This window comes from Leopardus geoffroyi, chromosome A1 (assembly GCF_018350155.1).
Source record: "Leopardus geoffroyi isolate Oge1 chromosome A1, O.geoffroyi_Oge1_pat1.0, whole genome shotgun sequence".
In the NCBI taxonomy this organism is placed as follows: Eukaryota; Metazoa; Chordata; class Mammalia; order Carnivora; family Felidae; genus Leopardus; species Leopardus geoffroyi.
This window is the reverse complement of record NC_059326.1, coordinates 196771254-196796771: the sequence shown is the minus strand read 5'-3', so window position 1 is coordinate 196796771 and position 25518 is coordinate 196771254. Positions and strand designations below refer to the sequence as shown.

The window sequence follows — 25518 nt, the reverse complement described above, 5'->3', positions numbered from 1 at the left end:
TTTCTCTTCTTTTCTTTTGTGATTCTCTACCTGCTTATCATCCACCCACCCCTCCGCAGACCCCACGCCAGCTTCCACCTCTGCCTCACCACCAAACCCGCTCTCATCAGGGCCGCCAGTGACCTAATTGCCAAACTCGATAGGGTTTTCAGTTCTTATCTCACTAGATCGCTTTTGCTGCTTGGCCATCTCTCTCCTTGTTGAATCGCTTTACTTCCTCGGTTTCCATGACACCTACTCCCGCCTGGGACTCCAGATACCTCCGAACCCTCCTTCTAGCCTTCACACGCTCCTCTTTAGTCTTTAAATGCTGGCACCCAACAGCATCCCACCCCAGGTCCCTCTCACTCTCCCTGGTGACTTCATCCACACACATGGTTTCCAGAACCATCTGGTCCTGATGTCTTTCAAGTCCCCTGTCTCCAGCTCTCCTCTCTCTCCACAGCTTCAGAGTCATCTCTTCAGCTGCCCACTGGACATTTGCTGCCTAAAAACGTCTCCGTGTCATCTTGTCTGAAACTGACCTTATCACCTCGCATCCAACCCTCTGGTCAGCACTGCTTATCCAGTCCAGAAGCCTGAGATTAGCCCTGACCCTTCTCTCTCCCTCCCTCTCTGCCCATGATCACGAAGTCCTGCCAACTTTACCCTCCTGATATTAGATCTGAGCCCTGGTCTCCCTCTCTTCATCTTGTCTCTGTCAGACCTGCGTGCGTATTGAATGAGCAAATTTATTTACTGCGCGGCTCGTAAGCCCTCACTGGCTGTTGCTGCTAACGAGAGCACTCCTCGCTGCCTGTGCCTTTCTTGAGATGCCCGTCTTCTCTTGCTTGTAAGGATGTGCTTTTTGCTCTGCCTCTTAGTATCTTCAGATCTATCTTCCAGGGAGCTCTCAGAGTTATCTTTTTAAAATGGAAATTGACCGTGTCAATCTCTTGCTTAAAAACTCAGTGCCTATAGGTTGAAGTCCCATCCCGTGACCTGGCATCCAAGGCCACTGCTCTCTGGGGCTTCTTTCCCTCACGAGGCTCATCTGTTGAAACCTTCCTAGCTCAAACCTAATACTCCAGCCACACTCAACTGCATACACCTTGCTGTTCAAACCTCCAGGCCCGTGTTTGCTCACGTCGCTGCCTCCACCTGAATCCCCTTTCCTGCTCTTATCTGCCTAAGACCTATTTATTTTAAAACTCAACTCAGGCTGACACTCTAGGAAGAAAAGGCTGGTTTAGATGCCCCCTACCCTGTGCTCCTAGACTATACCAGGTATATCTCTATTGTGCCCTTATCACACTGGAGTAGAAGAATCTGTTTAAAATATCTCCCCAGTTGATCACGAGCTTCAGAACAGACACTGCATCTGATGCATCTGTCTTTCCATCCCCAGAGCCAACTACAGTGCCTGGCACATTGAAAATGTTCAACAAGTAAATTTCTCGCTACAGGAGCAGCGTTGTGTAGCATGTGCCTGGGGAAGGCTAAAGAGGGGTGACCGGGCTCAAATATGGGGTGATGTGCACCAAGGGTCAAGCGAACGGAGGAATGAGACTCAGGCTTTTAGAGACTCACTTCCCGCCGTGTTTCCTACTCTCTCGATCTGAAATCCTTTCACACTTCCAACGATTCAAGACCCTCCCCCTTCAAAGTTGCATTACTTACCAGGCCATTCTGGGCAACATAAGTGGGGAGACCACTTACTAAAGCCCAATGATCAGGAGGTGGGTTCCTGTAAAGGCCAAAGACAACTGGTAACTTTCGATATAGGGACAGTTGGACGAAACCCTTGAATCTGGGTCTTGTCCCCCCTCTACTCTCTTGGGGGGTCCCAGTCCCTGCTTACATTCACTACGCCTCAATGACCCCCAAATCTTATCTAAGCATCTTACTATTCAAATTTAGACATGGAAAAAAGCCTGATGAAGACAACATTTTATAAGCGCATGCTGAGTTTGACGATCCAAGAAAAAGGACAAGATTCATTCAGCATATTGTTATTGGCTGCTGAGCAGAAAGAAGCACATCGTTTCCATTAATACTTATATGGAGAGGGGCGCCTGGGTGGCGCAGTCGGTTAAGCGTCCGACTTCAGCCAGGTCACGATCTCGCGGTCCGCGAGTTCGAGCCCCGCGTCGGGCTCTGGGCTGATGGCTCAAAGCCTGGAGCCTGCTTCCGATTCTGTGTCTCCCTCTCTCTCTGACCCTCCCCCGTTCATGCTCTGTCTCTCTCTGTCTCAAAAATAAATAAAAACATTAAAAAAATTAAAAAAAAATACTTACATGGAGAGAGGTAGCTTAATACCATCGAGAGAGAGAGAGAGAGAGAGAGAGTGAGGAAACACATCTATGGTGAACTCCTACCACGTACCAAGCACTAAGCTGGGTGCTTTACATGCTGATTTATCCCTCGCGATAATATTACTATTTTTGATATTATTATCTTTTTAAAAACTTTTTTAACATTTATTCATTTTTGAGAGACAGAGTGCAAGCAGGGGTGGGGCAGAGAGAGAGGGAGACACAGGATCTGAAGCAGGTTCCAGGCTCCAAGCTGTCAGCACAGAGCCCAACGTGGGGTCAAACTCAAGAACCGTGAGATCACGACCTGAGGGGAAGTCGGACGCTCAACCGACCGAGCCACCCAGGGGCCCCAGTATTACTATCTTTTATTTATTGTAAGATTATGCTTGGTTTGTTGTGAGAAAATATACAAACACGGAGAAACACGTTAAAATCTTCATGAATCATTCTGAAGTGAACATCCATAAAACCACACCCAGGCCAAGAACAACCTTGTCAGCACCTTGGAAGTCCCTGACCTGTCCCTGCCAATGGCAGCCCTCTCCCTGACTCCAAAGGTAACCATTGTTCTGACATGATTAGTTACACTCTTGCTTTTCTGTAGAGTTTTACTACCTAAGTATGCTTTCTAGTAACCTCTAGTTTAGTGCTGCCTGTTTTTCAGTTTCATGTGGCTGGAATCCTACAGGGTCTGTTATTTCATTTGGTCTCTTTTTCATGTCGCTGTAATTCATTTGTTTTACTGACTCCAGTTTTTTCTTGTAAACCGATAGCACCAAGTATCCATTCAATGACGGATGGCACTTTCCCTCAGCTTAGGGTTAATGTGAACAATGATGCATGAACAGTCTGATGTGTATCTGCTCCCAGTTTTGTATGCTGTGTACCTAGGAGATAGAAATACTGAGTTATAAGATGTGCATGTCTTCAAGTTTACTAGATAAAGCCAAACTTTTCAGAAGTGGTTGTTTCTGGTATATACTCTAGAGGATACAGCAGTTTATTAAACTTTTCCTTTCTTCCATGTCTCTGTTGATACTTAGCATTTTCAAACATTAAAAAAAAAATTCTCTTTGCGGGGTGAGGGTGGGGGGCGGCTGGGGGGCTCAGCTGGTTAAGTGCCCAACTCTTGGTTTCAGCTCAGGTCATGATATCATGGTTCGTGAGACAGAGCCCCGCGTTGGGATCTACGCTGACAGTGTGGAGCCTGCTTGGGATTCTCTCTCTTCCTCTGTCTCTGCCCCTCCCCTGCTCACACACACACATGCTCTCTCTCCCTTTCTCTCAAAATAAATAAATAAAACTTAAAGAAATTTTTTTTTTAATTCTCTTTAGAAAGCCAAGAAAGTTCTCTATGGAGATAATTATATCATGTTTCTCTTAAGGTAGCCAACTGTATTGATGGATGTTTCGAATGTTAAAAACCAACCCTGCCTTCCTGGATTAGACCCAATTGGGTCATGATATAGAATCCCTTGTAGTTATTATTTGCTTAAAATTTTAAAAAGTAATTATTTTTTTTATCGAAGTGTAGCCGACACACAAGATTCCATTAGTTTCAGGCATACAGCAGAGTGGTTTGACAACTTTATACGTTAGACCCCGCTTACCACAAGTGTATCATCTGTCTACAGCACTATTGCAATACCATTAACTATATTCCCCATGCTGTACCTTTTATCCCTGTGGCTTATTCATTCCTTGGTTGCTAAAATTCGTTTAGGATATTTGCATCTATGTCCACAAGTGAGCTTAATCTGAATAGTCCTTTTTTACGTAGCCCTTGCTGGGTTTTGTTGTCAAGTTTATATCAGCCACTTCTTTTTCTATTCTTCTGGATGATTCGCATGAGGATTGCATTATTTCTTCCTTAAATATTTTGTAGAACTCACCCCTGAAGGCATCTGAGCCTGGAGTGTCTTTGTGGGAAGGTTTTGATTTATTTTACTGCTCTAAGACTATTACGGCTTTCTATTTCTTCTTGATTTGCATTTAGTAGGTTTTCCTTTTCCAGGGATTTGCCTGTCTCATCTAAATTTAAAGTATTTTTGGCAAATTATCCTCTTGTCTTTTTAATGTTTGTGTTACTGTGGTTATTCTCAGTTTAATTTCTGACACAACTCATTTGATGTTCTCTCTATTTTTCTTGTTCAGTCTTGCCAGAAATTTGTCAGTCACATGAATCTGTTCAAGGAACCAACTTTTGGCATTTGTTCATTATTTATCTTTTTATATTTTATTGATTTCTGGGCTTTTCCTTATTCTTTGGGTTTGTTGTTAATTTCTTGAGATGTTGTGATAGACGGCTTCTGTCTGCCCCTCCAGCCCCCTCTCAAACCTGCTCCTCCTGTGTCACCTCTGGACTACATAGGGCCTTTGGCCTTCTAGCTTCTAGTTGAGTTTGGCCCAGTGGGGAGACCTGACCAAAGACTAGAGGAAGATAGAACAGTGAGGTCAGATTATTTATTTCCCTGGGCCCCCACTGGCAAGGTTGCTTTGGGCTTGCTCTGTTCCTTGACTAAAGGGCAATGCTTCTCTCAAGGTGGTCTGTTCTACAGGACCCCTTCTTTGTCCAAGTTCTAGAAAACTCTTTATGGGGCCAGGAGTGCTTGTAAAAACATCACTACTAGTACATTCTCTTGTGGTTTTCTTCATTGCACCCGCACCCCTGTAATTGCCCCTTTGTAAATAAGCCCTCCTTGGAATTATCCTAATTTGAACGTGACACCTACTATTTGTTGGGACACTGACCTATACAGGTGGCTACATAGTTCATTACTTTTTCAGCTTTTGTTCTTTTCTAACATGTATATTTAAAGCTGTAAATTTCCCTTTAAGCATGATTTCATTGCATCACATAGGTTTTGGCGTGTAGCGTCTTTGTTATTTTTCAGTTCCGAAGTTATACTAATTTCCACTGATTTATTCTTTTACCCATGAGTTATTTGCAAGTGATTCCTTCTTTTCAGAAGGGTATTTCTAGCTTCCCTAGTTGCATATGAAGATTATTCTAATTAGCTTTTTGTTATTGGTTTCTAGAATATTTTTATTGTGACCAGGGGACATTCCATATATTATTTCAATCTTTTGAAATACATGAAGTTTACTTTGTGGCCCATTATATCACCAGTTATTGCAAATGGCACGTGTATGCTTGAAAAGAATAGGTATCCTATAATGTGGGGGATGGGGTGCCATGTTTGTTCTCTCTCTCTCTCTAGATAGATAGATAGACAGATCCATTAGATTAAGTTTAATTATGTTATTTGAATATTCTATATCTGTTGTAGTCTGATCCTCCTATCAATTAGCAAAAATGGATTTGTCTATACATTCTTATATTTCTGTCAGCTTTGCTTTTTTTTTTTTGAGGCCGTGTTATTAAGTGTATACAAATTAAGAATTATGATATCTTCCTATAATAACCAGATGAATTAACCCCTTTATCATTAAGAAGTGACTACCTATATCTCTACTTATGCTCTGTGTCATAATGTCTAATTTTACCTGATATTAATAGAGTTATATCAGCTTTTTCTATTAGAATTTGCATGGTATATATTTTTTCATTCTTTTACTGTCAACCTCTCAGTATTCTTATCTTTTAGGTAGATCTCTTATAAACAGGATATATAGTATTTCTTCGTATCTAGAAAGCCAAACGTTCCTTGACAGACCATTTCTTACATGGAAACTGAGAAAGATAAAATGCTGCCACTTAATCTGAAACATAATGCAGCTTGAACTTGTAATTATTACTTTATGAATATCAACAGACCTCTTTTAGAATTCATTAATTTATTTATTTTTAGTGTTTATTTATTTTTGAGAGAAAGAGAGGGAGAGAAAGAACGAGATACTAACTCTTAAACATCCCTTTGGAAGTGGCCCCCTTCACTTCTTTTCACATTTCATTGTTGTGATAGACGGCTTCTGTCTGCCCCTCCAGCCCCCTCTCAAACCTGCTTCTCCTGTGCCACCCCTGGACTACATAGGGCCTTTGGCCTTCTAGCTTCTAGTTGAGTTGGGGGGGGGGCGCAGAGAGCGAGGGGGACAGAGGATCTGAAGTGGGCTCTGGGCTGACAGTAGACAGCCCGATGTGGGGCTCGAACTCATGAACTGTGAGATCATGACCTGAGACAAAGTTGGATGCTTAACCGACTGAGCCACCCAGGCGCCCCTCTTTTAGAATTTAGAAACAGATTTTTATATTCCACACCTTTTCTTATCTTTTTGTGCCATTCAAAACAACTTTTTGTTTCAGTGCTGTGTTATAGTATATACTCTCTTTTAATTACTTTATATGGCAATTAAATTCAATATGGGTACAACCAACAGTGCACATAACTCAGCGGAAGTCCCAGCAATATGAATGGTCATGGCCAAGTTCATGCATAGACAGTCAATAACAACTACATCATGACTGCCATCTGGCTGATAGCAATTATACAGTGTCATTGATTCTGTTTCAGAAATGTCAAAAAGTAGAAAACTATACATCTTAGAACCAATGAAATATGATAGATATCTCTCTTATCCAGGTTGGCAATCTTTGTCATTCAACTGGGACATTTAATTGACTTATATTTAAAGTAATTATTGGTATATTTTGATCTAAATATTATCTTAATGTGCACTTTTTACTTTTTTTCCACCTGTTCTATGTTCTTTCTAAACCTTACTTTGTCTTCTTTTGGTTCGATTAGCCATTCACTTACTATTCAGTTTTCCCCTCTCTTAGTTTATTTTTATTTTTTTTATTTTTCTTTAATGTTTGTTTATTTTTGAGACAGAGAGAGACAGAGAATGAACGGGGGAGGGTCAGAGAGAGGGAGACACAGAATCTGAAACAGGCTCCAGGCTCTGAGCTGTCAGCACAGAGCCCGACGCGGGGCTCAAACTCACGGATCGCGAGATCATGACCTGAGCTGAAGTCGGCCGCTCAACCGACTGAGCCACCCAGGCACCCCTCCCCTCTCTTAGTTTAGATGGCACATACTTTGGCAGTCAGGATATTTGCAAGTATTCTGGCTCTCACTCCTGGGCACACAAGAGGGTTGCATTCTCTGTCTGCTTGAAGTTAGGTGCAGCCATACGCTAGCTTTGGCCAATGAAATGTAAAAAGAAGTGAAGGGAGCCACTTCCAAAGGGATGTTTAAGAGTTAGTATCTGTTTTGTCCTGTTCTAGCTTCCTTCTGGCAAGTTAGTCAACCTCCCAAGGTTCAAAATGGTGGCTGCTCTATCAGCTGTGGTCCCTGCCCGACTACAATCCATGCATGATACTCCACCAACCAACCTCACACCCACCAACCTCAATTTACATGTAGTGGGATGATAAACAAATTTTTACTGTTTATACAACTAAGGTCTTAAGGTTTTGTTACCATAACATAGCCTGGCCTATCTTGATACAAAAATTGTTATCAGAAACAGGGTGCTGCCATAACAAAGAACCTAAAATATGTGACTTAGCTTAGGTACTGGGTGGAAGGTAGCAAAGTGAATGTTTTCAAAAGCTAGAAGGATATGATGCTTGATGAACACTGGTACAACACGGGGGGAAGACTATGACCCGTGGTAACTTATAACACAGATAATGAGTTTAATAAACTTACACCTCTAGAAAAGGAGTCAGAATACAGAGTGGTTAAAGAGTATGCATTTGAGGGGCACCTGGGTGGCTCAGTCAGTTAAGCATCCAACTCTTGGTTTTGGCTCAGGTCATGATCTCATGGTCTCATGAATTCAAGCCGTGTGTGGGACTCCATGCTGACAGTTCCCTCACAGTGTGGAACCTGCTTGGGGTTCTCTGACTCCTTCTCTCTCTGCCATTTATGCTATCTCTGCCTCTCTCAAAATAAATAAATAAACTTAAAAAAAAAGTATGCATTTGATAAGGTTGAGACAACAACAGCAAAAGAAAGGGACAAGCTTAGGAAACAATCAGTTTTTACGCAAGGATGAGCAGGGAAAACCCAGAAACTCAAGACTTTGAAGCAGTCTCTCATCCCCAACCAGTCAAAGGTAAACCCAAGAACTGGGTTATCTGAATGACAGGATTATTATAATTCAACCTAGCGACAGGAGGGACTCCATTGTGACCTTTTGCACCCACTTGTTTAAGGGTTAAGGTGACCTACGGTAAATCCCACGGAGTCTGATTTTGACCGAAGATGTCTGCCAATCAGTGAGAAAGTGAGCCGGTTTCAAGACAGAACTGTGGGTCGTGCCTCTTAGCACACGGAGAGGATTCAAATGGATAACAAGGCAGCTAAGTTTTGATAGTGAACTACTGACCAAAAAAAGTACAAGCTTTTACCTTTTTAAGGTTCTTGACTGTTAGAATCTTAAAACGGCCTTTGAGTCCTTACCACTTACAGGGAGGTGGAGGCCTTGCTCTCTGGGAGTTCTTTCCTTCTCATTATCCATTATCCTCCAAGGCCAGGCAAGAGAGGACAATAGAGAATAAACTTTCCTTGGGGACTGAGTTGCTTTCCTTACCAGCTTCTTGCCTTTGCCTCACCCTCCTGTATGGGCCCCAGATGTGCCTCCACAGAAAACCACTGGAAATCTCTGATCAGATCCCATGGTCGCATTCTGTAGATGGAGAACTGACGCCTGGGACTGGAACTACCAGAAGCTGATTCAAAATCCAGCCCCTTTTCCCAACCTGTGTGGTCTTTCCACTCTTCCACACCGTCTCCTTACTGTTCTACCTGTCTCTAACCAAGTGCGTGGCCTTCTTGGGTTTGCTTTAGTGTTGTTCTTGGAATGAGTATCTATAGATATTGATAATGTGCCTACAATTCTATATGTTTTGAAGAAACTTACGGGATTACTTTGATGTCTTCTTTGCCATGCAGGATGTAGTCAATGACCTTGTAAAAGTTGATTTCCTAGGCAAAAGAGATAAAGAAATATATAACTTGACAGCCAGAGACAAAACTTCAGCTTGAGTGTGTCCATGAGACAAGGCTTGTTTTCAACCATATGCCCTGTGGTTTTCTAGAAACACCAGCCTGGCCCTCTAAGGGCGTAGCCCAGCTGCCCCTGAGCTCACTGTCCTCAGCTGACTCATGATTCAGCATGCTTAACCTTGGAACCAGTTCAGGGTGGCCAGGCAGGGGCTGGGATCTGGGAAAGAGGGATAGGAAGTGGTTCCAAAGGGAGCTGGGGGTTAAGTACAAGGACAAAGAGGGAAAGACTGCTTTCTGGAGTCCAGGGAGAGAGGGAGGTGGGAAGGAGACTCCTGTCTCAACTCAGCCATCCCTGCAGGGCTCAGCTCCATGGTCACGGCCCCCTTTTCTCCTTCACACCCATCACTCAGCTGCTCTCTTTGCTGTGTCAGCTCTTCCAGACCTGTCTTCCCAATCTTGCTTCATGCCCCCCAACTCACTTTCTACCTCTTCCATCCCTCACACCTCCTTGCACCATGAGAGCTCCCATTCTCTAAAGTAGGTGTGTTCAGTCACATGACTTCCTAACATGTAATGGGATATTGGCACATGGCTCCTTTCCCTTAGCTCTCCAGGGAAAATTCCATCACCTTATTAGATCCTCTCAACACCCAGCTGTGATGGGCAGGTTAGAAACCATTTTACAAATGGGAAAACTGACACCCAGAGAGAGGAAGGGACTTACTTATAGTAGACAGTGAGCCAGCACCAGAAGCTAAGCCTTGACTCCTATGCTCAGGACCCTTTCTGTGATGCCACTTAAACTTAACCTTATGTTAACCTAAAACAGTGTTTTACTCTCTGCATCACTCTTACCCAGGGCAGGGCTATTCAAAGTATAGCCCTGGACTGGGACAGTCTGCAGACTATTTGGTACCCTTCCATGCTGAGATAAAAACAGAAATTGAGAGTGTTTAGAAACTTTTATGGCAGTTTGACTGAGTGAAGTTTAGGGCTGTTGACACGAATGAAAAGGGGGAGGGGATTTACATTTTATATGTCTTAAAAATTTTTTTTTCTAGTTATACATTGTTATCACATTTTGAAAAGTATCGGTCCAAAATGGGTTGGAAATTAAAACAACAACAACAACAGTAACAACAAGTGTTCCTTGCCTGCAGTGCTTTGAGAAGTCCCGCTCTAGAGATTTCAGTGGAGACACCTAAGCCCTAACTTGGTCTCCTGACTCAGAACCTCTACAAAGAGAAATTCCTGATCCAGTCAAGGGTGTCTGAATGTCCATTTGGTTGACAGGTGATCTTGACCTTCTTCAGGCTCCAGAGGGAGAGGCTCTGCTCATGCCGATCAGCGGCTCCCAAAAAGGGTCATGTTCTGGTCTTGGGTCTACTGTGTGCGCTCTCGGGGGCTCAGTTTCCCCAGCTGGAAAACTAACGGTGTGTGCTTCTTCCATTTGCCCTGATGGAAGCAGAGCTGGGCACCCGGAGATCCTGCATCTGTCTTTGTTCTCTCTCATGGCCTTTCCTGTACCTCTCCCCCATTACTCCCTGGCCACGGCAACCACTGTGGAAGTGGAGAGGGTCTAAAGACATTCAGACCGTTTTAAAACTGACACTAGATAATCGCCAAAGTTCTTCCCAACTGTGCTTCTAAGATTGTTGTTGGGTGGGTAGCCGTATCCCTCGTAGATTACAATGCACGTCTTCTTTGAACCAGCAATTCCACGTGTGGGAATGAATCCTACAGTTACACTTCTAAATGGGGGGCAAAACATCGTTTGCCCCATCCGGGGGCTGCAGCCAGACTGCTTTCCAAAGTCTGGACACAACATAATGTCATCATCAGGAGACTGGCTAACCAAATTGAGTGCCTGCATCCAGCAGATACGTCGCCTGTCTCCAGAACAGTGTAGCTGTATCTGTGCTGATAGGGGAAGATCCCAAGCTGAGAAACGAAGGCACAAAACAGAATCATCCCATTTGTTGAGGATGGTGCTGGTGGTAGAATTCGAGGAGTATCTGGGTGTCCGTAGACATTCCTGGAAGGACAGACTGCTCACACTGGCCAACTCGGGGGAGGCTGGATTTCTGTGGCATATCCTTTTGTAATATGTGAGCTTTTCATCGGCTCATGTGTTACTTTTTTTTTTTTTTTTTAAGTTTACTTATGTATTTTGAGAGATAGAGTAAGAGCAGGGAGGGGGCAGAGACAGAGGGAGAGAGACAGAATCCCAAGCAGGCTTCATGCTGTCAATGGAGAGCTGATGCGGGGCATGAACTCGTGAACCATGAGATCATGACCTGAGCTGAAATCAAGTCGGAGACTGAACCGACTGAGCCGCCCAGGCGCCCCTTATGTATTACTTTTTCAATAAATGCAAACAAATTGTGCTAAGGACATTTTTTAAAGTGAAGTTGTACCCTGGAGGCAGTTCCTGAAAGCAAAGATGGCCGCCTTATCTACTGAGACTTTGGTGTAGCTAAATGTCCCCCTGTGAGGAAAAGGAAGTCAACTTCTATGACCTTCTCAACCTTCCTCAGGTCTTTGTTTTAAGCCATCTGTTCTCGGGTGTGGGCTGCTTCCTGCTCACAGAGGCAAGCTGTGGGCTCCCTGGGCCGCCCAGGCTGTCCTATCCATGGATCTCCACAAGGCTCCTTCAGAAAGGGTAGAAGTGGACTTTTTTTCTAAAGCCCACGGAAGAATCAATTTGCTTTCACAGAAAGCAACAAAAAGATCAGTGTGCTTTAGGTAAATAGAGCTGTTTTCACGCACTGGAGCTCAGCTGAGTTGCCTTCAAGCAACATATTCATGTTAAGAATTCACCAGCCGTTGGAAAGTCAAAACTGAGCCGTCAATGAGCACTTTTGTTACCTACCACCTGAGCAGCGAAGGCTTTAACACAAGGGTCTTTGAGAGAGCCACAAATACAGCCATAGCAAAATTATCCTGCATGGAAATATACCAGTTTTTAAATGAGTGCTATTTTTTTTGTTTTTTCCATGAAGGCTAACTAGCCTGTATATGTTTTTGATAATGAAAACACACACATGTACAACATTTTACTTTTAAAAGGAGATGAAGTGAGGTGTAGCTGCTGTTGGCGATCTTTAGACCCGTGACTTGGGGAGGCTAATTGGTCAAAGTCCAGACAACAGTTGTATTTCTCAGGTGAATGTGGCAGAGAAAGTGTGAGGGCATTACGAGGTGAGAGGGAATGCTAAAAAGCATGGCTGTAATGAGTTACCAGGAAGAAAAGCACCCTGCGTTTGAATTCGGGCAAATGAAGTGACCCTTCCTGACTTCAATCTCTTCAACCATGAAATGGGGATAATGATACTTCCTTTATAAACTTGTTGAGAAGAGTAAATAACATACTCCAGGTAAAGTACCCTGCAGATAATAAGATTCAACCCAGGTAGCCATGATGATTGGATGCCTAGTGTATGTCAGTGTTTGATTTGCTTTAGCCACCATGGTCTGCCGGCCATTTGGATCATCCAGGCATTACAGATGAGGAAGGTGAGGCTTAGAGAGGTTGCCCAAGGCCACGCAACTATCTGGTGGAACAGGGGTCTGAACTCAGGCTTGTTCTTTCCAAGCCCAATCTTTCTAGAAGATTTACTTTGGGCCAGTCTTGTCATGTTGTTTCTGTGCCCCAGTTCAGGCCTATGTGTGTCCCCTCACTAGCTGTGTCCTAGACCTGGAACTGACTATGGAGATGAGTTTAGTGACAGTACCTCATAGATGGGAAAACCGAGGACCCAAAGGATTTTTTGACCGAGTTCGCCCTACAGGTTACCAACCAACCAAAACCATAGTTCTTTGCCTTCTGACCTTTTCCATCACAACCTAATACCTTGTACTCTTACAAGGACTGAGCCCCTGCTACCTGAGATGTAGGAGGGTTTTGGGAAAGGAAAGTCTTAGCCATAAGTGTGCTGGTCACTTCCGTGAAACCGAAACTTCTTGAATTGATCAAGAAGTTGATCAATTGACTGAAGAATTGACTGAAGTTGGTGGTGTCTGAAAGCTAAGGTGATCACTATTCCAGTTCCTCCACTTCTAAATTTCCAGAAGATACAAATCCAGCTCAGGTGACTTGGAGATAAAGCTCAGGGGTGACATGTCAACCGCGCCAACACGAAGAGCTGAGCTTAAAAAGAAAACGGTCCCCGAGTTATTTTCTGACAGCAGCACATGATGTAATGCTTGAAGACTCAGTCTTCCCAAATGAAATCATGCCATTGCGTGGGTGGAAGAGGAGTTTGACACAGAACAACAGCAGGTTGAAAGGTTATTTTGGATGAAGCAGGGCAGATGATGTAGATGTCCAGGGGGCACTCTTTTCTGGTGTGTTCGGGAAGCTCATAGGCAAGGGTGTTAATTTCAAATTCCTGGAGTTTGCATGAAAACTAAATAAAGTCTATCATTCACACACGTGCACACACATACACACACACATGGGTGCGTGCGTACACGCACATTTTAATTTGGGGTAGGATTAGTGTTGGCTGGGTGGGATCAGGCCTCCTAACAGAAACTGATACACCATTTCAGACAGGCTAAAAGATCCTGTGGGATGAGCATGAGACTAAAACTCAATTCAGGGCCTGACTCTGCTGCTTACTTATCCCATATGGCCTCAGCTAAGGTCATCCTGTCCTTCTATAGGTTCTGCAGGCTGTGTGAGTGACAAATCTGGTTGCCCTGCCTCATCTCGTCCTCCCCACATACATCATATCAGCTTCTCTCTGTTTATGCCAAATTATGGAAAGAGCCCAAATGTCCTTCAACAGGTGAATGGATAAAGAAGATGTGATATATATATATATATATATATATATATATATATATATATATATATATATGTGTGTGTGTGTGTGTGTGTGTGTGTGTGTGTGTGTATGTATATACGTGTGTATATTTACATACAATGGAATATTACTCGGTGATCAACAAGAATGAAATCTTGCCATTTGCAACCACGTGGATGGAACTAGAGTGTATTATGCTAAGCAACATAAGTCAGAGAAAGACAAATACCATATGATTTTACTCACATGTGGAATTTAAGAAACAAAACAAATGAACATAGGGGAAGGGAAGCAAAACTAAGATAAAAAGAGAGAGGAAGACAAACCATAAGAGACTCTTAAATACCGAGAACAAGCAGGGTTGCTGGGGGGTGTTGGGTGGAGGGATGGGCCAAATGGGTGATGAGAATTATGGAGGACACTTGTTGGGATGAACACAGGGTGCTATATGTTAAGTGATGAATTACTTAATTCTACTCCTGAAACCATCATTACACTATATGTTAACTAACTTCGATTTAAGTTAATTTTTTTTTTAAAAAGTCAAAAAAAAAAAAAAGAAAGCAATGGTATGAAAGCAGAGCTCACAAACTCAAGTGCCTGGAGAAGCCTGATAGAAACATAAATGAGTGCGGACTGGGGAGCAAGGCTACACGAGGGGAATGGCGAGGACTTTGGCAAACTAGAGAGCTCTGGCCATGTTCCAAGGAGACAGCTGCCCCTCAGCTCCCATCAGATTTACCCTGTGAGGGGGACCTGGCTGGCTCAGTGGCAGACCATGCAACTCTTGATCTCAGGGTTGTGAGTTTGAGCCCCATGTTGGGTATAGAGATTACTTAAAAATAAAATCTCAAAAAATAAAATTTACCCATGTGGGACTGTGGGTCCAGTTTCAGCTAATCTTCCACTTTTTTAAAAGAAGCTGAGAATCTATGTATTTATGGGAAATATCTTGATTTTTTTTTAGATGTTAAACTATCAATTCCCAAAACTTTTTAAGTAAGAAGAAAAATTTTAAATGTATGCAGCCAAACAGGTTTATCTATTGGATGGAAATGACCAGCTAGCTACCAATTTGTATAATCTCAATTAGATATTAAGGTTATTTCCAGCTCAAATTGTCTTCAGGTCTAAACTTTTGCTAGGTGAATATTTTAGCAAGTTGCTCGATCTTTCTGGAGCTCTTTCCTTATCTGTGGAATGAGAATATTAATTCTTCCTTAGCCAATCACGCCAGGTTACTATGGAACTCCAGCAAGATATTAAAAATACCTTGCAAATTACAAGAAGTGGCAATTATGAACAATTATCATAACTTCAAGGGGAAACGACCCAACCCAGAGAAGATAGATATCTAAGTGATAAAGAAATGTCAGCAGGTTCTACAGTGCCTTAAATTTGCATTTCATTAAACGTTAGATCATACTAAACAGTCCAGAGAGAGACTTACCCTTCCATCCGGAGTCCTGGGACCAGAATAGGGTGGAGCCTCACCCATCAGGACTGGCCACACGTCAAAAAATTCCTAGGGATGAGAAAGACAATAATTACACATCTTGAAAATAGGTCAAGGAAAGGAGATTGAGAAAAGAGGACCCACCTCTGTGAGTCATCTATGGTTGAAGTTCAGAAGGTGGGAAGAGCTCACTGAAACCTAAGCTTGGAAGGGGTGTAAAATTCATTAGCATTAGGGGATGTCAGTCATGTCTGTGCTTCAAGATATTGATGAACTAGGGTTGTCTAATCATTAAGGAAAAAATAGGAGCTGAGTTGGAACACCCTTATACTCCCCATGTTGTGGGAGTGGGACATGAGAGGGAAACTGGGGTCTCCAGGTCTATGAAATTGGCCTTAAAGACATGCTAAGCATGTGACTGAAGGTTTAGCTAAAACAATGTCCTCTGCAGCCTCATTTATAGTAATGAAAAGTTAGGAAACAACCTAAGTGTCTAATAAGAGGGGACTTATTAAATGAATCATGGAACATCTATTAACAATAATGCTACAAATGTATGTGTGTGTGTGTGTATACACATACATATACATATATACACACACACATATATATACATATACATATATATATTTATGTTCATTAAAAAAGTGTCCTTGCTGCACTGATGAGTGAAATATGTGAGGGGACAAAAAATAGAGATCATATAACCCCAATGTTTAACTAAACATAGAAAATGCCCTCAAAGGATTCGCAACAAAACACCGGTTTTCTCTGGGTGATTGCAGTGAGACCGTATTTAGCAATTTTTCTGTCATAAAATGTGTTGCTTTTGGAATCAGGAAAAAAAAATTTTTTTCCCAAAAAATAATGGTGCCATAAATACACAAAGAGACCCATATCAGGGATCCGTCAAGAAAGGACCCATAAGACAACCGGCAAAGATACAGTCAAGGAAGAGAGAAATGACCAGCTAAGGCACTGCATGGGCACACAGCCTCAGAAGAAGAAACTAACTGGGACACCGCGCGAGTTCTTCTCTGCCACTTGTCTACTGGTTTTCCTGAGGCACAGGGAGCCACACAGCTTGGGCTGGGGCTGAGCCAGGGCCTCGCAGAAGAGGCCTCCATGCTTCATTGCCCTCTCTGTTCATTCATCTATTGCCATCTAGGGACAGTGATCCATTAGCACTAGGTCATCGTGGGTAGGATGCTAAGCCCTTCTGCTCTTGGCTCTTTCTTGTTTGAACTTGGTGGTTTATCATGCAGAGGACAAGCAGAAGAGAGTTCACATGAAATTCAAACTCCGTGTCCTCAAGCTTCTGCCCAGTTGGGCTCTTTGTCTTGACTACACACCAGGAAGACATTCAATTCTGGGTGAAAATACGAATAGGGAGTCTACCTGAGCCCCATAATGTGTTTGCTGCCAGATACACAGAGATGAATAAGACAGAGTTCACGCCCTGGGGGAACTTGCTGTCTCTTGGAGGGGTCAATCAAGTACTCAAGTAACTATAGTAAGGTAGACAGGGTAAGACCAAAATGAATCCATTGGAATGGAGAAAGAACACAAATGTTAGAAGGTCCCAGAAGAAAGTCAAGTGCATTGAGCTGACACTGTCTGTGTCAAACACTGAGTGGCTTTGAAGATTGTCCCAGAGAAGCAGCAGCTATCAACGAGGGGGTGGGCGGAAAGTGGGGCATATTTATGCTTGCCTTTCTCCCTCTTTATCTCTCTCTCTCTCTTCTCTTTCTTCTTTCATTTTTCAACAGCTTTATTGACATATGATTCACATGCCATATAATTCACCCAGGTAAAATGTACAATTCAGTGGTTTTATTGACTTCTTCATAATGTCAATAGCTCAGATAAGAGCTTAGTTACCTGGGGGGATGAGGTAGAAGGGGGGGTGAGGCAGGTCATTTGAATGATTGTAGGCAGGCCAGCCTATTTCTAATTGCTAGATTGTTCCATCTTTTGGGGATGACTAAGTTAGAATATTCGTGCCTGGGGTTAAGCATCCAACTTTTGATTTCAGGTCAGGTTATGATCTCACATTAGTTTTGAGCCCCACATCAGGCTCCAATCTGTCACATGGAGCCTACTGGGGATTCCCTTTCTCTCTCTCTCTCTCTCTCTCTCTCTCTCTGCCCCTCGCCTGCTCTCAGTCTCTCTGCCTCAAATAAATAAATAAACTTAAAAAAAAAAAAGAATATTCTTGCTTAAGTGTCATTTTCCCTTTTGAGAGGGAGCTCAGAAGAAACAGAACACAGCCACACACAGCAGCCTATATCTGGGTTCAGATCCTTTAAGGTGTGAACTGGGCACCTTTTGAATTCAACGACTCAGAAATTCTTATTAAGAAAGAACCATTCATTTGTATGAATTCATTCATTTGCTACTTCCTGAAGGTGTATCAAAGGGCTTGTTGCTGGACTTGGCAATAATTGGCAAAATATTTGGTTCAGGAGTATGTGAAAGTTAAATGGATGTTTGTACTAGAATCAGAAGTTCCCTAAAATCAGTAGATAGCTGACGTGCATCAGAATCACATACAGAACTATTTTAATTTTTTAAAATTTTTTAACATTTATTTATTTTTGAGAGACAGAGACAGAGCACAAGTGGGGAAGGAGCAAAGAGAGAGGGAGACACAGAATCCGAAGCAGGCTCCAGGCTCTGAGCTGTCAGCACAGAGCCCAACACGAGACTCGAACTCACGAACCACGAGATCATGACCTAAGCTGAGGTCAGATGTTTACTGACTGAGCCACCCAGGCGCCCCACATACAAAACTATTTTAAAAGCAAAAATCAGAATAATAAATCCATGAGTATATGGAAATCTGGTATATGATAAAATAGCATATCAGAATGGCTGCATTTTAAAACAGTGGAGAAAGGATAGTTTATAACTGGAGAAGGAGTGAGAGATAAAAGTTATCCCTACCTCATACCTACACATTCATAATTTCAAAATGAATGAATGATCAAAATATATTAATCAAAGCACATCAGATTATCTCAGATTATCTTTATAATATTAAGGTTGGGGAAGTCCTTCTTGAACAAAATCTCAAACTCAAGCATCCAATATATATGGACACTTGATCAATGATAGAGGTATGTTAGGGAAAGATGGTATTTTCAATAGGACAGTGGAAAACGAGTGGTCTTTTCAGTAAATGGTGCTGGGTCCATTGGATATCCACATGGAAAAAGTTAATATTGACCCTACCTCACACTGCACATTAAAAAATTTCCAGGTAGATTATAGAGCTGTGTGTGAAAGTTAAAACAATAAAATTTGAGAGCTAACATAGATGAATATCTTTATTGACTTGGGGCTAGCAAAGGTTTCTTAAGAACAAAAATCATAACCATTAAAAAAAATTGATAAATGAAACTACATTATAATTCAGAGTTTTCAGTAGTTGAAACATACTATTAAGAAAATGAAAGTACAGAGTGGGAAAAGATATTTGCAATGAGTATATTCCACAGAGAACCCATATCTAGAATGTGTAAAGAACACCTACAGATCCTAAGATTAAAAGAGACAATAGAATTCTTAAAAATGGGAAAGAGACTTGAATAGGCACTTCTATTAAAGATATACACATGGTCAAAAAACAAGAAAAGTCTCTAATCTCATCAGTCATTAGAGTTCATGTTTAAGACCAAATGAGATCATACCACATGCCTACCAGTGTATGATTCTGTTTACGGGAACTTCAAGAGTAGGAAAAACTGACATGGCATTAAAGGTCCCGTAGTGGTCACCCTCAAGGAGAAGGGTATGGAAATTAATGGAAAGGGATAAGCAAGGGGATTCTGAGGGTTTAGTAATGTTCTATCTCTTTATTTTGGTGGTGGTTACATAGGGATGTTCATTGATCTACTACCTGTAATTAGTGCTTGTCTCTGTGTGTATGTTATACTTCAACATAAAGCCTTATTAACAAGATTCCACATGTACTGACATGGAAAGATGTTCAGAAAATATTAAGTAAAAAAAAGCAAGAGTATCAGGAAATGTGGCCTAGTGTTTATTAAACAGTTCCTCAGAAGATTCTGATTCAAGCCTGGGAGCCCCTGGACTAGACTCAAGGTCTTATCCAACCACAGATTCTGCAATGTATTTCATCATCAAACCAACTATTTGAAGGGTCTGCAGAGATCAGTGCACCACTCAGCACAAGGCCCTACAAAATGAAACCAACAGGAAACCTGGGCCTTGGCTCTTTGGGATAAGAAATCACAAATCTAGATAACTCTGGAACTCTATTCCAAGGCAGAAAGTGATTAGCTGCAGGAAGCGGCGATAGGTAGAGAAAGAAAAACGGGGGAGTTGGTTTGGGAAAAACCTCGCTGAAAAATATTGTAGGAGCCGTATTGTGTTCTGCTTTCTTAGCCTCTGCATCCTTAGTCTCTGCAGATCTGCCCCCAGAGCATTCCCAGGGACCAGATCCCAGTAACTTCCTTCACTTCAACTGCTCAGGTGGGCCATCCACTTGATAAACCACGGGGAAGGTTTATGCCCACCTTTGTGTGAATTCTCTGAGAACTCCTGAAGTTGGCAACTTTCTTCCGTCTGGCTTTTACCCTACATAGAGCTTCTTTATCACTCACCTTTACCTCCTCATCAAGCCTTCTCACATATGCTTTCTTTTCCAACTGACCAGGGAAGACCAGGTTATTTTCACTCACCTGTGCCCTAGATTGACTTTTCCACTTTAAAGGTTGGTACTCCACTCTTCACTATAAAAGACCTGTGAGGGGCACCTGGGTGGCTCCGTCGGTTAAGCTTCCGACTTCAGCTCAGGTCACGATCTCGTGGCTCATGGGTTCGAGCCCCACCTTGGTCTCTGTGCTGACAGCTCAGAGCCTGTATCCTGCTTCAGATTCTGTCTCGGTCTCTCTCTGCCCCTCCCCCACTTGCACATTGTCTCTCTCTCTCTCTCTCTCATATAAATAAACATAAAAAAAATAAAAAAAAAACACAAAAGACCTGTGAAAACCTGTTCACAACTATCCACATCTTCCCTGCCTCTCCCCTGTGAACTGAATGTGAGACACAAGTCTGGGCCCCACTGTATATTGATCCTGTTCTTGGAAATGTCTGTTCTGAAGCCTTCTCACCTTCTGCTTGGTCATGTCTAAGAGCCCCACAGAATATCTGTCGCAGTTGAGGAAGGCTCGGACTGTGTACAGGGCTTTGTGGAACTGCCGCTCGATATCCGTAAGCTCTTCAAAGACTTTGCTCCCAGACCACAGCAGTATCTTAACAAAACAGGAAAACACTGTCAAACTTTTTGAGTCACAAAGCAGCAGCTCACAATAACCCAGAGACAGAGACAGGACAATTATCCTCCTTTTACAGATGGAGAAACTGAGGTTCTGAGAGATGAAGTAACTGACCAGCTTATCATGGGTCCAACTCTTTCCATTTCTTTTATTTCAGAGATTGTTAATAAGAATGATAATAACGGGGCCCCTGGGTGGCGCAGTGGGTTAAGCGTCCGACTTCAGCCAGGTCACGATCTCGCGGTCCGTGAGTTCGAGCCCCGCGTCGGGCTCTGGGCTGATGGCTCAGAGCCTGGAGCCTGTTTCCGATTCTGTGTCTCCCTCTCTCTCTGCCCCTCCCCCGTTCATGCTCTGTCTCTCTCTGTCCCAAAAAATAAATAAACGTTGAAAAAAAAAAAAAGAATGATAATAACAAACATGGATTGAACACAAATGTTCCACATGCATTTTCTCATTTACTATTGACAACGATCTTTTGAGGGTGGAACCAATCAATATTGCCCCCATTTTTCAAAGGTGGGGGGACTAAAGCTCAGACAGGGTAAGTGATTTACTCAGGGTCTTAGAGCTAGTAAATGGTTTAACAAGGATTCAAATCTAAGTTGCCCGACTCGAAAATTGTGCATATACAGCTTCACAAACATCAGCCACCTCATCAACACTAGGGATGCTGGGCAGAGACTATGATGGTTCCCAGGCAATTTTATCACCACTGCCTTTCCAGTCTGACCACATCAATGCTTCAGTAAAAGGACGCATCCAGGCCATTCCCTTAAGCCACGCCCCTTACCTAGCCACGCCCCTTACCTGGCCACGCCGAGTCTCACAGTTGTGCAGGTAACTCAGGTGGTACACCTTCATGATTAGATTTGCAAAATTGAGGTACTTGAGAAGAATCTGGAAATCAAACAGCGTGAGGGGAACTAGATGAGAAGAAGAAAGCCCTCCTCTGGCCCCCTCTACCATCAGCAAATATTTGCATATTTCAAAAGCATCAGAGGCCATTTGAGTAGATGGATCATGGAATGCTGACCCATGAAATGTTGCATTGTAAGAGGGTAAAGCTCATAGAATGTAGAATGTCAGTGTTGATGGATTAATGGAAAATTGCTACTATTTATTGAGTTTGCAGTCCCTGTGATAAGTCATTTTGGGTATATAAGTTATCTTATCTGATCATCACAAGTACCCCGAGAGATGGATACTATAAAATTAGGCCCATTTTACAGATAAGAAAGCTGAGATGTAAAGAAATTAAGTAACTTGACTGAGTCAACTAAATATTAGCAGAGCCAGGACAATTACCCCTGTACCCCAGGTTCCAGGGCCCAACAGCCTAACCATTACCCCTGTCCTGTCTCCCTCAGAGGGCATCAGCCTAATCCCCTTGTCTTACAGATGAGAAAACCAAGCCTGGGCCAAATAGCAAGGTTCAGGGGACTTCACAAGCTGTAAGAATGCGCTCGCATGGCCACCCCAGCAATTTCTAAAGCGTTTTTACCTCTTCATCTCTCTTGGTGAAGTGGGGCTCATTCAGTTTATTCACAGCCATGAGTACGGCCACCACGTCCTTCCCATTCATTATGGGGGAAGCCAAGATGTTCTTGGTCTGGTATTCTGTGAGGATGTCCACGAAGTCACAGAAATGCTCATCCTGAAGGAAGGCAGACACAGGCAAGGGTGGGCAGAGGAAGAACAAAGACAGTAAAACAGGCCAGAGCCCCATATGCCCGTGGTAGGGAGTGGGAGGAGGGGGGGCCTCTATGATTTTGTTGACAAGAAAATGAAGACATTTCCATCTATGCCCCTTCAGCAAGGGCAAAGCAATGAGGGGTGATTTCTGCCCTGGAGGCCTCCAAAATCGAGTAGGAGAAAGTCTGAGATACAACTTACCGAGGGCTGTGGGGGAGATGTGAGCAAAGCCCTGCAGGGGCCCGAGGATGAGGGGACTGACTTCACCTGGGGAGGGAGGGTTAGAGAAGGCTCTCTTGAGGTGATGGCGAGTAAGCCCAAAATAGAAACTCGAGTGAGGAAAAGACTTTAGTGAGTCTAACAACCACAATTGCTAACGGGTATCACGTGCTTTATCTGCCTCAACTCGCTTTAATCCTGTGAGGTGAGGACCGCTAGTGGCCCATTCTACACAAAGGGAAACTGAGACTCAAGAAGGAATCTGCCCTCAGCTTTGCTGTCTTTAGGAGAAGCCTCGGTAAGGTTAGATCTGGATCCTGGTCATTGAACAAAAAGAATTTGGTACTTCTAGATTTTTGAGCAATTCGGTTCTAGCACCACACAGTGAGTCCAATGGATATCCATATTCCATAGGTCTTAATGGAAGCCCCATTGTGTGTCAGGCCTTATGCTGAGTGCTGGGGACACAAGTGAGACCAAGGCTCAGGCCGGCTCGCAGACAAATCAATAACAGTAATACATGACACAGGGTTTGGCTCAAAGCTATAGGAGTGCAAAGGAGTACACACCCCCAGACCCCCACCCCTAAAGCAGCCTGGGAGGCCAGCACAGGTCAGTGTGGTCTATGTGGTCAGAAAGAGGAGACAGAGCCTGAACTGTCATCTTTTTTTTTAAAAATTTTTTTTTTTTCAACGTTTATTTATTTTTGGGACAGAGAGAGACAGAGCATGAACGGGGGAGGGGCAGAGAGAGAGGGAGACACAGAATCGGAAACAGGCTCCAGGCTCTGAGCCATCAGCCCAGAGCCCGACGCGGGGCTCGAACTCACGGACCGCGAGATCGTGACCTGGCTGAAGTCGGACGCTTAACCGACTGCGCCACCCAGGCGCCCCTGAACTGTCATCTTAAATCCAAGAGAATCCACCTTTCTGTTTCTTGGTAGCACTGTGAGTTTTTCCAACCATAGGCGTTGCTTGGGACACAAGCCAGCCCAGATATGCAGTTCACGCTGTTCTGAGGAAGGAAGTATATTTCATAGAACGGATTCCCACCCCTTTTCTAGAATTGAGTGTGCAGAAACTTTCCCACGACTGAGAAATTCAGAGTGTGATGCTGTGCATCTGTGGATTTCTCCCGGTTGGAGTGGGATTAGACAAACAGGCAACGGCATTGTTGTCGATGAAGGTGTCTCAAACCAGGTAAAGGGTACAGGAATTAAGAGAAGGCTGTAGGGCTCTACTTGAATTAGCATCAGAGGATTAAGCAAAATCTCTAAAGAGGCATTAGCCATGAAGGGTTTTCCATGTCATTCTCTAAGGACACCGATAAATCCCTAAACACAGGTCTTGGTGGGGCATGCTCAAATTCATTTCAGGAAGTCAGTTCAGCCTTGCAATATTCACTTCTATCAGGGAAAACGATACGTGAGTCTTACCTGCATCTGACGCAGATGTTTACTAAATCTACCAGAACTTTCTTTCCCATTGAGAGACCCAGAACTCTCTCCCGAATTATACAGCTGCCAACCGATGGTGTTCGCACAATCATTGCCATCCTTATATATTCAGCATGTGAAGTGTTCTACACAACTGTGTCACAGAACCTCAGATTATCAGAAGCAGAGAGGGCCTTAGAAGACTTTTAGCTCAAGCTGTTCTTTTGGGTGTGTGTGTGTGTGTGTGTCTGTATGTGTGTGTATGTGTGTAATGTTTATTTATTTTTGACAGAGAGAGAGACAGAGACAGAGAGACAGAGCATGAGCGGGGGAGGGGTAGAGAAACAGGGAGACACAGAATCCAAAGCAGGCTCCAGTCTCTGAGCTGTCAGCACAGAGCCTGATGCAGGGCTCGAACTCACGAGTGGTGAGATCATGACCTGAGCCGAAGTCAGGCGCTTGACCCACTGAGCCACCTAGACGTCCCTCAAACTGTTTACTCTAAAGCCCGGGAATCAGATGCCCAGCTTAGGGAAAGCCCAAAGTCATTCACTCATTCAGTTAGCATTCATGGAGTGCTTTATGCCAGGCCCTGTTCTAGACTCTCGGGTTATAGCAGTGAACGAGGGAGGCTTCTCCTGTGAACGAGGGAGGTGAAGCTGAGAGCTGAAGCTTCAGAGGAACCAGGTGGGTGAAACGCATTGCAAACAGGGAGCACACCCCTCATTCTTGGAAACCCCAATTCCTCTTTTCAAACATTCACAGTGCCAATTCCATGGTGAGATCTACTGTTTATTGAGCAATAATGATGTCCTCAGCCAGGAGCCAGACAACTTAACATCTATTATCTCATTAATTCTCACATCAGCCCTGTTACATAGATCTGTCACCTTCCTTGTTTTTGTTTTGGTTTTTGAGCGCGCGCACGCGCGTGTGCGCGCGAGAGAATCTTAAGTAAGCTCCATGCAGAGCTCAATGCCACAGGACTCAATCTCATGACCGTGAGACCATGACCTGAGCTGAAATCAAGAGCCGGACACTTAACCAACTGAGCCACCCAGGTGCCCCCAAACCTTCCCTGCTTTGCAGAAAACTCCCTTGCTGGTAAGTGGCACAGCCACTCCATTCATTCATTGATCTATATATTGGTACACTGATCGACTGATTCGCGCATTCATTCATTTACTCATATTTACTGAGAATAGGCTCTGGGAGAGGTGTTAGATATGCCAAGACCAATAAGAAAGATGAGATTGTCCTCATTAGGTCCTCACAGTATAGTGGGAGCATATGTAAAACATGAACCCACAATTCAAACCATAATGAGAAGGATGTCCCCACAGGATGGGTGAATGGAAGGGAGGGACTTGTTCTCTGAGGCTTCAGGG

The 25518-nt window shown here is 43.4% G+C and overlaps 1 protein-coding gene across 3 annotated transcripts in view; it reads right to left on the bottom strand.

Moving 5' to 3' along the window:
* The window catches only part of PDE6A (phosphodiesterase 6A), a 64786-nt gene that overhangs the window by 33392 nt on the left and 5876 nt on the right, over window positions 1-25518 (bottom strand). For all 3 annotated transcript variants that reach the window (XM_045437390.1, XM_045437380.1, XM_045437373.1), the window contains exons 2-7: window positions 22286-22438; window positions 21592-21681; window positions 20620-20760; window positions 15476-15550; window positions 9129-9193; window positions 1660-1726 (exon numbers count right to left, since the gene is read on the bottom strand). In XM_045437390.1, the coding sequence (XP_045293346.1) occupies window positions 1660-1726; window positions 9129-9193; window positions 15476-15550; window positions 20620-20760; window positions 21592-21681; window positions 22286-22438 (591 nt within the window). The remainder of the gene's footprint in view (window positions 1-1659; window positions 1727-9128; window positions 9194-15475; window positions 15551-20619; window positions 20761-21591; window positions 21682-22285; window positions 22439-25518) is intronic.